We start from the raw sequence: 15,348 nt of genomic DNA on the forward strand, positions 1-15,348 counted from the left end.
CTATTAGTTTGGCCTCTAGGATTACTGTCCTAATGTTTGCGGTGACTGATAATTCGGAAGCCTTACTCTTTTTTCCGCTCTGAAAGGTAGAGAGATGCCTGGGCATTGGAAGCTCTCTGCAGCATGCTGAGGAGACGTAACCTTCTTACCACGCTCCTGATCGCCTTGCCATGGGCTCTTCTCCTAACCTTGTGGCACCAGTACCCAACTACCCGCTACCTCAGCCTGTTGAGAAGTAAGTGCAAGAGTTCTGGTGTCAGTGTGCTGGTGGTTGTGACGACTGCTGGTGCGAACCCTTGGTAGGAGATGCTCTCTCATGGGATGGGTTAAACAAAGACAAACTGGCCTGAAGGCCTCCTCGGGGTTTGCCTACAGCAAGCACACAAACTGTTCTTAGGAGGGCTTTAAACATGCACCTTAGGCTGGCTTTGGGGAGAGGATGCTGATGTGCTGAGCACCAGCTCCAGATAGATGTGTCCCCAGACACTCCCTGGAGAGGAGGCAGCCTGGCAGTGATTAGTTCTCTAACATGTATCTTCTTCTTCCTTCCTTCCTTTTGTCCCAGAAGAGACAGATGAGAACGTGACCTCTAAAGTTCTTCTCAATGGTACATCTGCACTGAGAGAAGAAGGCCTCCCATCATGCATTCGGCAGCAGCAAAGCATAGGGGCAACGCCTAAAGTCATCCAGAATTATGTGTACTCCAGGCCTCCCCCATGGTCAGACACCCTGCCAACCATCTTTGTTATCACCCCTACCTACACCCGGCCAGTCCAAAAAGCTGAGCTGACCCGTCTGGCCAACACCTTCCTACACGTACAGAACCTGCACTGGGTGGTGGTGGAGGACTCGCCCCGGAGGACCAACCTGGTATCCAACCTGCTGGAGAAGGCAGGGCTCAACTTCACCCACCTCAATGTGGAGACACCCAAGAGTTTGAAGCTGGGACTGTCCTGGATCCCATCCCACACCCCAAGGGGGACACTACAGAGGAACCTGGGGCTGCATTGGCTGAGGGACAGCTTCAGCAACACAGCGCCACCAGAAGGGGTAGTGTATTTTGCTGATGATGATAACACCTACAGCCTGGAGCTCTTTGAAGAGGTAAGAGCCGCAAAATTACATGGGACAGAAAAGCAGGATACAGCCGTAATGCCTCTTAAGGCCAGATGCACTTGCAAAGACCTCTAAGATAGGACTAGCATGTGGACATTTAGCACGAGCTGGGAGGCAAGGGCTCTAGCATGCTGCCTAGAGATCTCCTTGCCCGCCTTGCACTCAGTGGGAGCTGAGTATAGGGCAGATGCAAACCCACGGTTATGCAAACCCAGTAGCCATGCTCACAAGACACGCTCACAGCCATCATGGTGTAGGCTGCAGATGCAAATAGCCACTCACACAACATTGCACCAGCTGGAGCCCCTTTTGCCAGGGACCAGAGGATATATAGTCTGGAATTTGTACCTCTCCTCAGAGAGAGCTGACCTGATTTAAACAAGCACTGAAGACAAACTTCTGGTAAAGCATAGATCTGCACTGTTGCAGGGGTGTGATGGGTAGGGAATGTTAGAAAAGTTGACTGACTTTCTAGTTCACCTTTTCTCTTGGCTGCCCTTCTGTACTCCGAGTTCCAGCCACCACAACAGGGCTGTGCCCCTGGGATCACAGAAGCTTGCCCAGACCTCTGCTGGAAACCTGGCTTTTGTGAGATGCCAAGTCTATTGTAAATTTGCAAAAAATGATTATTCAGTAAACTCCCTTGTCACCAATTTAAGCCAAACTGTACTACACCACTTGAAATACAGAGTTACGCATCAGAACACATTTCCAGTTTTCAGAATTGTTTAGGTCTCTGTTAAGCTCATCCTTTCTTATTTCTTTCCAGGTCCTTTCTGACAGTTTCAATAAAACAGTGCTCTTTTAGGCAGTAGCCATGGATGGAAGAACAACGGTAGTGGGAATTTGCAATAAATGAGGACAAAGATGCATCAGTCAGGGAGGGAGATTACTTGCATGAGGGTGAAGTTGGAGTGAGTGGAGTTGATAATACGGAGCTAGAGGCCTTGCAGAAGTTGTGTTTGGCATTTACTGAGAAAATTTTACAAAAAATGATGAAAGTTCAGATGAGATCAGAAAGCCGAAGATTTTCCTTCTTCTGAGGGACTGAACGTGGGCACAGAAAAGCAGTGAGTTTGGTGTTCAGAGGACGTGCTGAAACACCCTTGCAGCTTTGCAAGCTGTAGCTCTTCAAGGAACAGCACAGGTGAACAAGAGCTTGTGCTGCCGAGAGCTGTGCGATTGTGTGGGAAGTCAACGGGGGAGGACAGGTGCCAATGAAAGCAGAGGATGGGTACACTAATGGGCTGGGACAAACCTCGCGGGGTTGAATTTTCACAGCACCGTTTCTTTCTGGCACACAGATGCGCTACACAAGGAGGGTGTCAGTCTGGCCGGTGGCTTTTGTTGGGGGACTGCGATATGAATCCCCAAAAGTGAGCCCAGCAGGGAAGGTGGTGGGCTGGAAAACCGTCTTTGACCCTAACCGGCCCTTTGCTATTGACATGGCTGGATTTGCTATCAGCATCAAGCTGATTTTGGAGAAGCCTCAGGCCAGTTTCAAGCTGGAGGGAGTTAAAGGAGGCTACCAGGAAACCAGTCTGCTGAAGGATCTAGTGACTATGGATGGCCTGGAGCCCAAAGCAGCCAACTGCACAAAGGTGAGTAAGTACAAAAGACCTTGGAGATGCATTCTCCTTACTGGGTCCTGGCTGCTTTTGCAGCCTCCTTCCATGTTCCTCCACTTTCCACTGTGCCTGCCCTGTGCTGGTGCATGTCAGTGCCGAACAGTACTGGGACAGACGGGCAGAGCCTGGCAAGTGCATCAGAGACGGGAAGCTCAGAGAACACTGAGAAACGGCTAGTGCTATGCACTGTAACTGTGTTAATAAAGAGCCTCAGCCATAAAATTTGCACAGTGTGCTTCTCCAAAATCCAGGAGAACCGGCAGAGGGTTGAGCCTGGGGCTTCGGTCCAGAATGATCCCTCCTCCTTGTCACTGTTTCACGGTCCTGTGAAGCGTCTCCCAGGTTCAACCCCTTCGAATGACATGCTTCAAACAGCTGCAAGCCCCGGGTTGCTGAGGTTTCCCCCTGAAGGATGCGCTGCTCTCAGTGTTTCCATGGCATCCAGAGCCCCTGAACTCTTTGTGATTCCCTCTAGGTGTTGGTCTGGCACACAAGAACTGAGAGGCCCACTCTGGTTAACGAAGGCAAGCGCGGATTTACAGACCCCAGAGTAGAGGTGTAAGCACAGAGTCACCTCCAGGGCGTGAGTACTCTTGTCTTTACTGGTTTGGGCAAGGCAAATAATCTGTACCTGATTCCCTATTGATGCTATTATTGCCTCAAAGACTGCATATATGATTGTTCCAGTAACTCCCTTACCATACCACCCTTTGCACAAGAAGTAGATCCCCATCTTTACCCACTTACAGCCTGCATTTCATACTCATTCAAGCCTCCTTGCAGTCTGCACGGAAGCTTTGCCCGCACAGAGACAGAGAGAAAAGTGGCAGAAGAATCCTGTGGTTTCACTCAGTAATAATGACAAGCCAAATTCCTTGTTCCCCAATTTCTGCCAGCTCCAAACTCTCTTTAATGGTGGAAGTTGTCCTACGGTGTGTTGAAAGAGATCACACTCCTGCAGACGAGCTTTTACCCAGCAGCCCTGTCACTTCTGAAGTGCATCATGCATCCACCTTCAGCTTTTATCCTGCATAAACTGCAGTGTGGGCGCAGCAGGGAAAAGCCGATGGGACACTTAGACGACCTCAAACCAGCAAAGGAACCAGCAAAGAGCAACCTACAGAGACTCTCGCAGTTTGAGGGGCTCAGTACCAACATTAGCAGAGCTAGGAATACATCTGCTGCTGAGGAGAAGTACTGAAGGCACTAGGAGTGCCTTTGTGGTCCACAGAGCCAGGTTCAGCAGCAGGATGGGGGATTATGGCAACCACCACAGGTGGGGGCAGGAATGTATCAGAGATCAGTGAGACGTTCTTAGAAGTAGAGATTGATGAAGAACAGGCTTCAGAGGAGCTATGACCTCCTCTGCCAGCTGCCATGCCCTCTGATCCCATTGTTTGCCCTTGGCAGATACCTAGCCCAAAAATCCCAAAAAAATATAGGTACCCAATTTGGGAGTACCCAGCTTTTTCTGGAATGACTCATATCTGTGGCAGGATACAGGATGCTGAATGATTAATTCCTACTTTGGAAGATATTCCAGGGCTGCTTTCAGTCCTGACCCCAATATACAACTCAGCTCTACCAGTGGAAATAAAACTGGCAGCTTTTATACAGGCAGTCATGAGCATTTCAACTTCTGCACTGATCTGCTGTGTGCATTACTGGTAGCAGCATACAGCATTTGCACATCATCTCATCATCTCTGAGTGACAGCCGTACAAAGTGCCAAGCAATCCCAGCCCCTGCACACCTAGCAGCAGATGTGAGGGACAGCACTCTGTTGCCCAAACATAGACACCTGGTGCCACCACAGGGACCCGGGGGTAGCCTACCTGGCCCTCCTGTAGGGCACAAACTGCGTACTGTATCTGCCAGCTTTTCATTAATATCTCAGATATCCTAGCAACCCATAAATGATGCTAAACACCCATGCTTAGGCAGCAGCACCTCTTTTAACCCGTGCTTCTGTGAAATCTGCTAGCAGTAACAAGCTCCTTTTACGCACCCACCCCTGCTGCATCTGCAGTAGGCTAAAGCTACGATTGCCCGAACTCAGCTCATAAGGACTCAGAATCCAGTTAACTCAGAATCCAGTTACCACTTACTTTGTAAAGGATGGGCAGGCTTATAAAAACTCCAACAGATTAGGCCTGCCTTTTCCTACTTGTTAGAGGAGGGGTTGACTGCTCCACTACGGATGCAGTGTGTGGAATGTAATGTTTTCATAAATGTGCCATTTACATATCGGCGCTTTTGTCCTCACTCTCTCTTCCTGGCCAAACACTCAGCCATCCTTCATGAGAAATGCCACACACCTGCTATGGATTCTCATGGGAATAGCTCCCCATAGGTCATGTGTTGCAAGAAAGGGAAGCAACGACCAGTCTGAGAGATCAAGACGCTGCCACCCATTCACCAGGAGGACTTGCACCCTTACCCAGAGTCATTCTCTCAGGGTGCTCTCAAGCCAGAGTCTCGACTGGGCCAGCTCCATAGATTTTGAAGGAGCTTTCCACTTGCATTAGCAGAGAATTTGACCGCAATCCCTTCTGCACCACCATCTGCCATGCGGGGCAGCTGCTCTGACCTGCAAAGTGGGCAGGTGGCATCCACTCCAGGAGACACCTGCAAGGTAAATTGCTTGACTGGGCAATCGAGCAAAATCATTAGATTCTCCCCTCTTAAAGCTTTAAATTGAGATCTCTGCTGACAGTTATGGTGTTTCAGAGGTCCTTACTATCAAGGCTGCTGAGCTTCAGGACCTTGACAGACATGATCTAGTAAGCCACCGCTGAGAAAAAAAAGAGGTAAAATTGCTCCCCTGAGGATGTTCTGTTCTTAGACACAATAGGGAGAATATTTCTGTCTTTCCCTCCTGGCAATTAGTCCTCACTGAGGATCAGATCGAGCCAGTCAAGTCCCAGACCTCCTAGAGGCTTCTTTCCCCTTCAGTGCCTGCAGACGTGAGCCAGGCAGCCATTGCTTGGTGCGGGATTTGGTGGTCTGTTAATCTCTGGTTGGACCACTGTCACGGCTAATTGGCACATGTGCCTATTTGTGAGATTGCCACAGACACAGTGTAAAAGGGACCTGCTGATCATGTGAACTGTGAAGATTGGGCTTCAATGGATGCTGCATAAATAGCAGTTATTTTATCCCAGATGGAGTCCACTCTCTTCCTTGCCCACATTCCCACCACCCTTAGCTGTGTCCAGCGGAGACTGGGGGAAAGAACTCTGTGCGCCAAATCAGAGCAGATCTGCAAAAGGGGAGCAATAGGACACATCAGGGTTTTGCTTTTCACGAGGGACAACAAAAAGAAAAAGAAGACCTCAACATTTAAAAAAGGGAAAGAGTTTTTCTTTTCTGCACTAGAAATCCTGCTTTTTTTGCTGCCCTGAGAACCACTAGGCAGGATCTGAGATGTGCTGGGATTGAGGACTGGAGGTGAGAGCCTCAGCTGCTTCCCCAGCCTCTTCATGCAAAGTGGAGGAGCAGGAGGGACAAAACGGGGGTCTCTGAGCCCATTTTCAACTGGAAAAAGGCTTTCATTGTGGAAATAGTGTGGAAAATGGCCATAAGCCTGCTCTGTGAGAAACGTTGTGGGGACATGCAGAGTAGGAAGGGGAAAGTAAAGGATGGGGAAAATCCTTGGGATTGACCGTATTGCAACAGGGGCCACAGAGCAACCAAAAGTTCTCACAGAACTTCTCCCTGCCAACTGTGTTGAAACCCCCTTGAAAAACAGGCTATGCCTTCTGAGAGCAGGAGACGGAAATTAATTTTGCTTCATATTTCTCTTTCTTAGAGCCCTGAAAGCTATCATGCAAGACTGGTGTTATAAAAACTACCCATTCTTAATGCTAATATTTATTTACAGGCATCGGGGAGAAGAGTTTGCTTAGGTTAGCATAGAACTCCTTCTGCCTTGTGATGTTTGTAAACAGGCTCACCTGCATTTCAGAGCTTCCAGACAGACTGAACAAGGATCCTCAGATCTCATCCTCCTGCTCTTTCTTTAAAATAAATAAATAAAAATCAGAGAGGTTAAAATAATGATTTAACTGGTGAAAAAAATCCTTCAAAAACTTTTGCTAATTCATAAATAAAATATCCCAGCTAGGACTCTGCAGTGCAGATAGAACAAGCAGCTCTTAGATGCATCCTGGCCCGAAGCTGTGTGTAGTGTGGTTGAGGAACCTGCTTGCTGATGCCTGCCCAGTGTCCACCTTAACCAGAGCACAGCCTTGTTGGAAATGCGTCTCCTGCCCTGTTGTACTGGATGTGGTATGGACACCTCTATCTCCTTCTTACCTCATCTTGTGTTTGTTTTGACAGAGGCAGCGGGCAGTGATCGTTCCCAAAGTCTGTCAGCAACCACAGCAGCTGCGTGCCCTGCCTGTTCCATTCAGCCCTCTGCTCCGCTGCTGGAGGATGATGAACACCCCCGAATGCCGCCACACCGATCAGCTCCCACTGCCCGAAAAGTGGTAACGAGCAGGGACAGAGCTGATGTGGTGCCCTGCCATCCTACAGCTCTTCACCCTTGACTTCATGCACTGGCTCCCGTTCCTCAGCTGGGAGAGGAGTCCTTCCCTTCCCCTGCGGGCTCTGTGTTTTTAACCATTCATTAAAATTTATTAGATGTTATCTCCATTCTTGGCTGTGCCAGCACAGAAGCTGAAATCCAGGATGGGTGTGGGTGCCTCTGAAGGTCTTTGCTGGCATATCATGAAACCTGAGCTTCAGTACAGCAGCTGTGAGCTGCGGTGGTTCAAGGACAGGAGCTGTCACAAAAGCACAAATGTGGACCTGTTGGCCTGAGGCTGGTATGCTCTCAAAACAGCTTTAAAACAAAGCTAGCCTGAGAGAGGCTCTCCCTCTGAAGGATGCACTTAGACAACTACATGGATCAGCCTTCGGTGTTGGGGAGGGAGCTGTGCTGAAGTGTCTCATTTTGGGTTTGAGAGTTCAGAAGGGATCTGGTGCCTACGCCTTGGCTGAGAACTTGAACTGCCTTCACTTAAGGTTGTTTTGGGAAATGCCGTCCCAGATCCCCAGGCCCAGAGCCCTCTGGGTAAAGTTCCTCTCCCGCTCAGGGAGACCCAGCAGGTACTGTACCTCAAAGGCCGTGCCTCCGTGTCTCACTGCAGAGACCAGAAAGCAGGGGTAAAGATGGGTGAACTTCAAAGCGTTGTTCCTAGCCCGGAACCCTCCTGCAGCACCACCAGGTGCTTCGGTAGCCTCAAATAATGTACACAGACTTGTTTCCTAGACCTCCAGAGAGGAAGACACCTCTCTGGGGCGGAGGTGGGTGAGAGTGCTCAGAGAAGAGGAACCTTCAGCCTGCTCTCATCTCCTGTGAGAACGTTGAGGAATGTGGAGATACACCATCAAGAAGCGTATCTCGAGCATGTAGATGATAACTGAACTATCAAATGTGACAAGGTTTTCCAGTTGAACTTTGAAAAGCATGTGTGGCCCTGTGAAGAGAGAGGAGTGTGTCATGTGGAAGGCTTTCCCTTTCCCTCAATAAAACAGGAAGACAGCCAGGTGGAAGGCAGCCCACAAAGGAGGAGGTGACAAATGAGGACTGAAGGAAGGATGCACTGGATTAAAAGCACAAGTGTTGGTACCATGTGTGTGCGTGGGGAGTGGTGTTGCTGTGACTTTCCCAGGAGGATTCCCTGAATGACCCAGAAACCCCTCTGAGCACATGTTGAAAACCATCTTCACTCAGGCCATGAGAAACAAGGCTTCAGGCGTTCAAAACACATTGAGGATTTCACAGCTGGGGGAAAGTTATGAGCAACTGAATCATCCCCACCCGAGAAATTCTGGGCTGGCAGGAGACTTATTTATTTGTTGATTTATTTATACTAGAATTCTTCTCTGCCTATTCCTTGTTTAGTTTTGGTTTTTAGCTTAGATCATCTGACATGTTCATGAAGAAAGAATATTTCCCCCCCCTCGCCCCAGCCTCTCACAGGAGAACCATAGAGCTTAGCATTCACCGATGAATGTCGTATGTTCTGCGCTCCGCGGGGTTTCTTTACAATGGTGTCTTAAACTGGCAAAATAATCAGAAACACAGCAAGGAGGGGAGTACAGTGAAAGGAATTACAGTTTCTTTATGCAAGAAACGTGGGTGGCACTAAGTTTCTGGCTCCCGAGCAATCATAGCAAGGTAAAAACATGTGCAAAGGAGTGCCTCGCTCAGCAGATAGTCCCCATGGGATCTCAGGAAGCCTGCCCGAAGGGGGCTCTTCGAAGGGTATCTGAGAGAGGGAGTTGGTCCATGTTCCCTCACATGGGGAACAAGCGGCTGCGCACACTGCTATGGGAGGGGGCTAAAGCACAGGAGGGGGCAAAGGGGGTGAGATGCCTCCTATCAGAGAGGAAGCCAGGAGAGATCAGAACAGGCAGCAAATAGAGAAATGGAGGCCACGCTGAGTGAGGCCCAGGCCAGGATCTTTTTGGATGAACACATCCAGCACTACAAGGCCACCATGCCAGCCATCTCCGCATGAAGAAATACTGAATGGGCCACAAAAACGGTGTCTTCTCTGGGCCCTAGAAAGGTCCTTACAGAGCAAGGGTCTGGTTTACTGGCATTAGATAGCATGAAGGAAGCCCGGTGTCTACAAAACACTTTTCATTCTCCATTTGTCAGAGCTTTGTGTCCTGTCCCCCATGGGAAGTAACAGGCCTTGCACTCCAGTGGGCTTTGCTGACCCATCCCTGCCACCAGGCAGGTGGGCTCAATGCTTCCGTCCAGCATTAAACCAAGATTAAGTCCCCTTTTTTGTGGTTTTGATGAATGAGCAAGAGTGAGGGAATAAAGGAGTTGATTTACGATCCTCCATTTTCTCCTCTGAGATGGGTAGGGTTTCTGCCTGAATGAACAGGAGGGGATATGGCAATTAATTCCTTGGCCTTTGATCTCGCACAGGCCCTACATAGGGTTTTGTCACTGAAGGTGGGTAGTTGCAGCAAGGGTTTGTTCCCATTGCAAAGGATACCCACGCACACATGTTTTTAGAGAGCTGTTCTCTCTGCATCCCTATAAGAAAGCAAAATTATTATTCATGGGTTTCCCACTGGAAACCACGTATCCAGTGACACGGGCTACACTGTCAGTTCAGCGCCGGTCAGAGCCTGCTCCCACCACCAGCCCATTCCATCCCATTCTTGCCCCAGCCTGGCCCTGCGGAGGAGAGTTTCTGTGAATCCAAGAATCAAGAACCAGTCACTAAATTGTGCAGGACCGAGACCTTGCATGGACAGCGTGGATGTACACAGCTGATACTCCAGGCCAGCAGACATTTGGACCCGTTCATCACAAATACACTTTTGCCTGTGGAGCAGCCTAGGGACAGCAAGGACCGCTGCTGGCCAAGGTGTATCAGCTAAGGGCAGGCGAATTACAGACGCCACAAATTAAGATGTCTGTTTGTTAGCAGAGCTGGGTGGGAGAGCCCAGTGGTGGAGCAGCGGTCAGAGTTACAGGCTTCGGTGAAAGTGAATGCAGTGAGTGAATGCCATAAGGAGGGAGGCTGCAGATCAAGCCTGAAGTGTTTAAAGAAGAGAAGACATCCCAGCACCTGGTTTTTACTAGCATATTAGTATCTGATATTCATGTTCTCTGAGATTCATCCAATTCAACAACCAATGAATATTACTAACATTTCCTGTTGCAGAAAATACTGTTGACAAAGGAAAGAGAATGTCAAGAAAGTAATTTTTAATGGTTATTTATTTATATTGAATGGTACTAGAGCATTATTAAATATTATGTGAATAGTACAATATTGCACCATTGTCTTGTCTCACAGCGTAAGTGCTTACTTCTTTTCCAGGAAAGCACAGCGGACTCTGTAATTGAGAATGTATCAGTTTTAGTTGTTCTCATTTTGAGGGTACTCCCTTCAGTCTTCATCTGACCCAAATGCCACATGAGAAATTCAAGCAAAAACATTTCAGGTCCCTGAGACCAATGCCCACTTTATGGAGATGAAGGAAAGAGACAGAAGGAGACAAGAGAATGTAGCCTGAACTCCATATTCTTATGGTGTCTCTAGCAGCAAGCTGTCATTTTGGTGACGTGACAACAAACAATTCCTATTGAGATTACTGCCCTCTAAAGGTGCTGGCCACAGCTCAGAAGTGGGTGGTGGTGACAACATAGGGCAGGCAGTCAGTTCTCCATCACAAGGGAGAGGGGAAAGGTGCAATGGCAAGCTGCATCTACTGGGTGATGTTATGAGGTCTGCAGCGTGCACGGTATCCACTCCAGCTCTGTTGGGCCAGCCAGCTCCTGCACACTGTCCTCCCCTCTGAGAAGAGCCAGGACAAGCTCTCCTGGCAGCAGTATGGTAAGACACAAGGGATCTCCTGCAGGGATGTGGGTACATATTACATCCCAGGTCTCAGTAAAAATTGATTGAAAAATATATCCATTTTGCCTGTCTGCTCTGTGAAAAGTCACTCCCGGGTGGTTCTGGAGGCCATGAAACCTCTCAAGAGACATTTTTCAACTTCCTTCCTCCTGGAGGAGGGCCGGTTGCTCAGGATAGGAAGCAATAGGAAGCAGGCAAAGGCAGTAGCTTGTGGCCCTCTACAATACAGCCCCACTGCACCTCCTGAGGGAAGGGGGAGACACCCAGGAGCAGCACCAACAGGTTGAGTACAGGCTAAGGCATTACCAGGCTTAATCTTCCTAACCAACTGCACGCTATTCCAGTCCCTGATTCTGCCAGTCCCTGTAGGCTACAACCCACTGGAAAAAAATGCATAAACTCTCACTGGGGCACTAGATGTCAATCCAGTGGGATCAGGTAGAAAAACAACTCTGGTCTCTTGGTTCTTCCTTTTCTCTCCAGACTGGAGGAGAATGGACAGACATATTTGACAGGAGCCCACTGTTGGCTAATCCACAAGCCTGGGAGTAGCTAGTAGACTCAGGTCCTGTTTCTAATGCTTTCACTGATTTACTCTCTCCTTTGGGCAAGGTGCATCACATCAGCTATCTGTAATTTTGGGGTTTTTTAAAAACAACAAATGACCCTCCTCCCAGAAACATGGAAGCACTTTTAAGGCTCTTTTGAGGAAGCATTGCTAAAAATTTAGTGTATAAGCTAAAGAGTACGATTTAGAGTACAAGCCAAATACATACTTACGTAATTAAAAAATCACATTCACAAAGGTGTTGCTTAAAGTGCAACGTGCAGTGTGCAAGCAAACAGCCTGTGAAAGGCTGAAGAAAGAAGCGCCATGGCCAAAGGTACCTGAAACATCCACCCTAGAAAACCCCATCACCCCGCCAAAGAAGAGGGGCAGCTCTGCTTGCCTGTGGGCCTGAAAGCCTCTACAATGCTTGTGCAAGGATTAACGCCACCTTCCTCTTCCCTTGACAGAAACCCTGGGGATCGGGAGGGCAGTGGATAAGAGACATTGACCAACACTGCCTGAGCACCCTGCTTGGTATCACTGTTACACCAGCGCATCGTTCCTCCCCTCCTTGCATTTTCAAGGCCAAGCTTCCCAGCAATTCTGCTGCATTTTCAACGGGGATCTGGTGCAGGCCCCAGGAGACAAGGCGGGGAGAAGGGGAAAGAGCAAGCAAGAATGAATCTTATTAAGTGGTGCGAGGTACTTTTCTCAGTCTCTCATCACGTTCAGGGCTGACTGGAGGTGAAATTGCACTTGGAGGGAGGGGAAGCCCCCCTCCCCTGGGACAATCCAGAGGCTCTCACACAAACTTAATTTCAAGCTCTGTTGAAGATGGTGTTTGTCTTTTTTTTTTTTTTGTATGCATTCAATTTAATTTCTCAGGCAGACATGTGAAAATGCGAAAGGCAGACCTTTGACTGAAGACAGCCTGGTGCCTGCTTCTTACAGATCCAGTCTCACATTGTTTTCCTCCACCACTGCCCTCAATAAATCTGTGCGCAGGGGTTGCTAAAATGCCCGCCACTTCCCTTCCACGCTTTGGTGGAGGCGGTTAAATTATTTTTTTTGCATTTAAATAATTGGATTCATTTTTAATTCAAAACACACTCCAGCTTTCCACCGCTCTGTTTAAAACATGAGCACCGTGACCTTGAAAAGGCTCAGACCTGCTGGCACCATGAAGTTCTCATACGTACTCTGCTCTCCAGTCCATACTTCCTTGCCCTCTTGTGAGAAAAAGGCTTATGGTGGTTTCTGATCCACATGTTCCTGGGATGATAGCTCACGGGGAAGGAGAGGAACTGTATTTGGTTTTGGAATGCTCCTGAGAGAGAATTTCCTGGAGATTCAGCTCAGAAACACTTGCTGTTCAGCTCCTCTGCAGGCAGTTGATCTGACTAGTTGTACGTTCATTTTGCAGTCTTGAGAGCATATATACACACAGGTAAAAATACAGCTTGGGGTAGGCTCTTGCCTTTCCAGCTGACCTGCTGCTTGTGCCCAGGAACAGACACGAGGTGACGATTTTTACAACTAAGCCCTGACTTTGAGGAAGTCAGCAGAGGCGCCAGCACAGGACAGTTCCAGCTGGTCCAGCTTCTCCCTGCCTCCGAGACAGATAGAGGCAGAACCGCCTTGCCCAAGTTGTTCCTACCTCACCATTTCCTCCTGCGACCCAAGGGAGGATTGCAACCAAAGCATAAAGCACAAAGCAGCACCAGGCTCTAAAACAGTTCCTGTCTGCAACCCCAGGTCATATCACAAAAATCTTGGTTCCTCTGTTCCATGGTTGACGCAGAGATTAATTCTTTCCTGTCCGTGGCATTGTACTTGCTGTGGAACAGCAAGCGTTGCTTTGTTTTATGGGGGGGAAGACAAGCAGGGTGGGTTTGCCATGCTTGTGGAGGGAACGGCACAGGGAGAACGTAAACGGTAGGGACGCACAGCGGCGTGCAAGGAAAGCAATCTTTGCAGCAGCAGCACTGGGTTTCAGTAGAGCAAGACTTTGCCCGGGCAAAAAAATATGTTAAATACATTTTTCATTTTTAAAAGTAAATTTAATTTTAAAAGTAAATGTGAAATGATGACAATTTACATCCAGGCCTTAAGCAATCCACTTTAATTGAGTAATGGGTTGTTCTGCGCAGCAGAACGACTGAGGTGAACTTTCCTATAGATGCGTCCCCTACATCTTAGCTCAGCACTGAGGCAAGAGTACTCCCAGCTCCCCGTATAAACCCTACCACCCTTCTACCCCCGGCTTTTTGCCATGCCGCCCCATTTGGAGGGCACACAGCAGCCCAGGCTTCGCCTGGTTTGGGGCCAGGCGTGCCAGCAGACGAGCCAGCACTCAGGGCCTGGTGGCCCAGCTGGTGGCCACCCCTTGGAGCGTGACGGGAGGCCACTAAAGAGAAGGCTGCAAGAGACAAAATTTTTATGGGCGGTGAGGCCATGGCCGGCGGTGCCTCGCTGCGGAGGCTGCGCTGCCGCGGTCCCTTCAGGAGTAGCCCCAGAGCAGTTCATTACTCTCTGCCTTCTGCCACCCGCGGCGGCCGCTGAGGGCGCCGGAGGACTACATCCCCCAGCATGCCGTGCGGCAGGGCAGCCCGGCCGGGCTCCTCCCTGCCGCGCTTCGCATGCTGGGAGCTGTAGTCTCGCCAGAAGGTGACGGGCGGCCGTTGCGTGACGGTTGGGCGGTAACGGCCGTGCCGTGAGGGCGCTCGCTCCCTCCCTCCCTCAGCCCGGGCCGGGGCGGAGCAGGGGAAGGCCGGGAGCCTCTGTGGGAGGGTTACAGGGGAGCTTGCTCCCTGCCCCGCCGGCCTCTCCTGGAGCCGCCCGGCCCCGCGGTTGCTTCCGCCTCAGGCAGGCTGTGCCGCGGGGGCCGGCGTGAGGGTGGGTGAGGGCCACCGCCGCTCCCCGCGCCGTGGTGCTGGCTGCCGGGCTCGGGTGCCGCAGCCCCCGCGGCTCTTCTGCCCCTGGTGTGTTTGAAACAGGGTTTTCTCTCCTTCAGGCCGGCTGGTAGCGGGAAAGGGCGGTGTGGCTCCGAGCGTCCCGGCGAAGCCGTGCTAGAAGAGCAGGCTGCCGCCTCGGAAAGTTTGAAGAAGAGGAGGAGGAGGAGGTTTTCCCTGCCCAGCGATCTAGCCTTGAAGGTAGCACGGCAGCTGGCGGAAGGCGGTTAAAACTCCTCACCCGTCTCATGCCAGAGCATGGGCTAAAAGCTATGTCCCTCTCTCGTGTGGAAAATCCTTGTTTCCTGCTGTTTCTGTTTGTCTTCCAAGCAATATTTATCCTGATACTCTACCGAGGTGGACCTTCAAATGTGTTCCGTGGGTTTTTAGACTCACGTCCCATTCTGGATTACTCAAAAACTCATGATGTGTATACAAACCTCAGCTTGTTTACCCAAGCTCCTAATGAAGAGGCTATGCCATACTGCTCAGTGCAGTCACCAATATTTGGTAGGTATAAGCCAGTAGTATTTGAAATAACTGCTTTGGTATGTGGTAACGCAGGATGCTTTGTAAATGTAAGTTGTATATTTTTCAAACTTTTCCACTTTAAAAGTGTTATAGTGATGTAATACCTGAACTGACAAAACTTTCTTGTGTCAATTAACTCACTTGTATTTTTTATGCAAGGAAAAGTATTT

At 49.6% G+C, this 15,348-nt stretch overlaps 2 protein-coding genes across 9 annotated transcripts in view; both read left to right on the forward strand.

Annotated features, from left to right (window-relative positions):
- Positions 1-10,542, forward strand: part of LOC134523069 (galactosylgalactosylxylosylprotein 3-beta-glucuronosyltransferase 1-like) — a 30,974-nt gene extending 20,432 nt beyond the window's left edge. The window contains exons 2-6 of one of the 2 annotated variants that reach the window (XM_063351508.1): positions 91-235; positions 566-1,104; positions 2,421-2,717; positions 3,220-3,327; positions 7,086-10,542. In XM_063351508.1, coding sequence (XP_063207578.1) covers positions 124-235; positions 566-1,104; positions 2,421-2,717; positions 3,220-3,306 — 1,035 coding nt within the window. In that variant the 5' untranslated portion in view covers positions 91-123 and the 3' untranslated portion in view covers positions 3,307-3,327; positions 7,086-10,542. Of the gene's footprint in view, positions 1-86; positions 236-565; positions 1,105-2,420; positions 2,718-3,219; positions 3,328-7,085 lie in introns of both variants that reach the window. The other variant, XM_063351499.1, reaches the window with a different exon arrangement.
- Positions 10,543-14,350: 3,808 nt separating this feature from the next.
- Positions 14,351-15,348, forward strand: part of LOC134523077 (beta-1,4-galactosyltransferase 3-like) — a 44,299-nt gene continuing 43,301 nt past the window's right edge. For 3 of the 7 annotated variants that reach the window (XM_063351535.1, XM_063351548.1, XM_063351558.1), the window contains exons 1-2: positions 14,352-14,591; positions 14,710-15,157. In XM_063351535.1, coding sequence (XP_063207605.1) covers positions 14,896-15,157 — 262 coding nt within the window. In that variant the 5' untranslated portion in view covers positions 14,352-14,591; positions 14,710-14,895. Of the gene's footprint in view, positions 15,158-15,348 lie in introns of all 7 variants that reach the window. The other 4 variants (XM_063351517.1, XM_063351542.1, XM_063351526.1 and 1 more) reach the window with 4 other exon arrangements.

Source organism: Chroicocephalus ridibundus, chromosome 1, assembly GCF_963924245.1.
Source record: "Chroicocephalus ridibundus chromosome 1, bChrRid1.1, whole genome shotgun sequence".
NCBI lineage: Eukaryota > Metazoa > Chordata > Aves > Charadriiformes > Laridae > Chroicocephalus > Chroicocephalus ridibundus.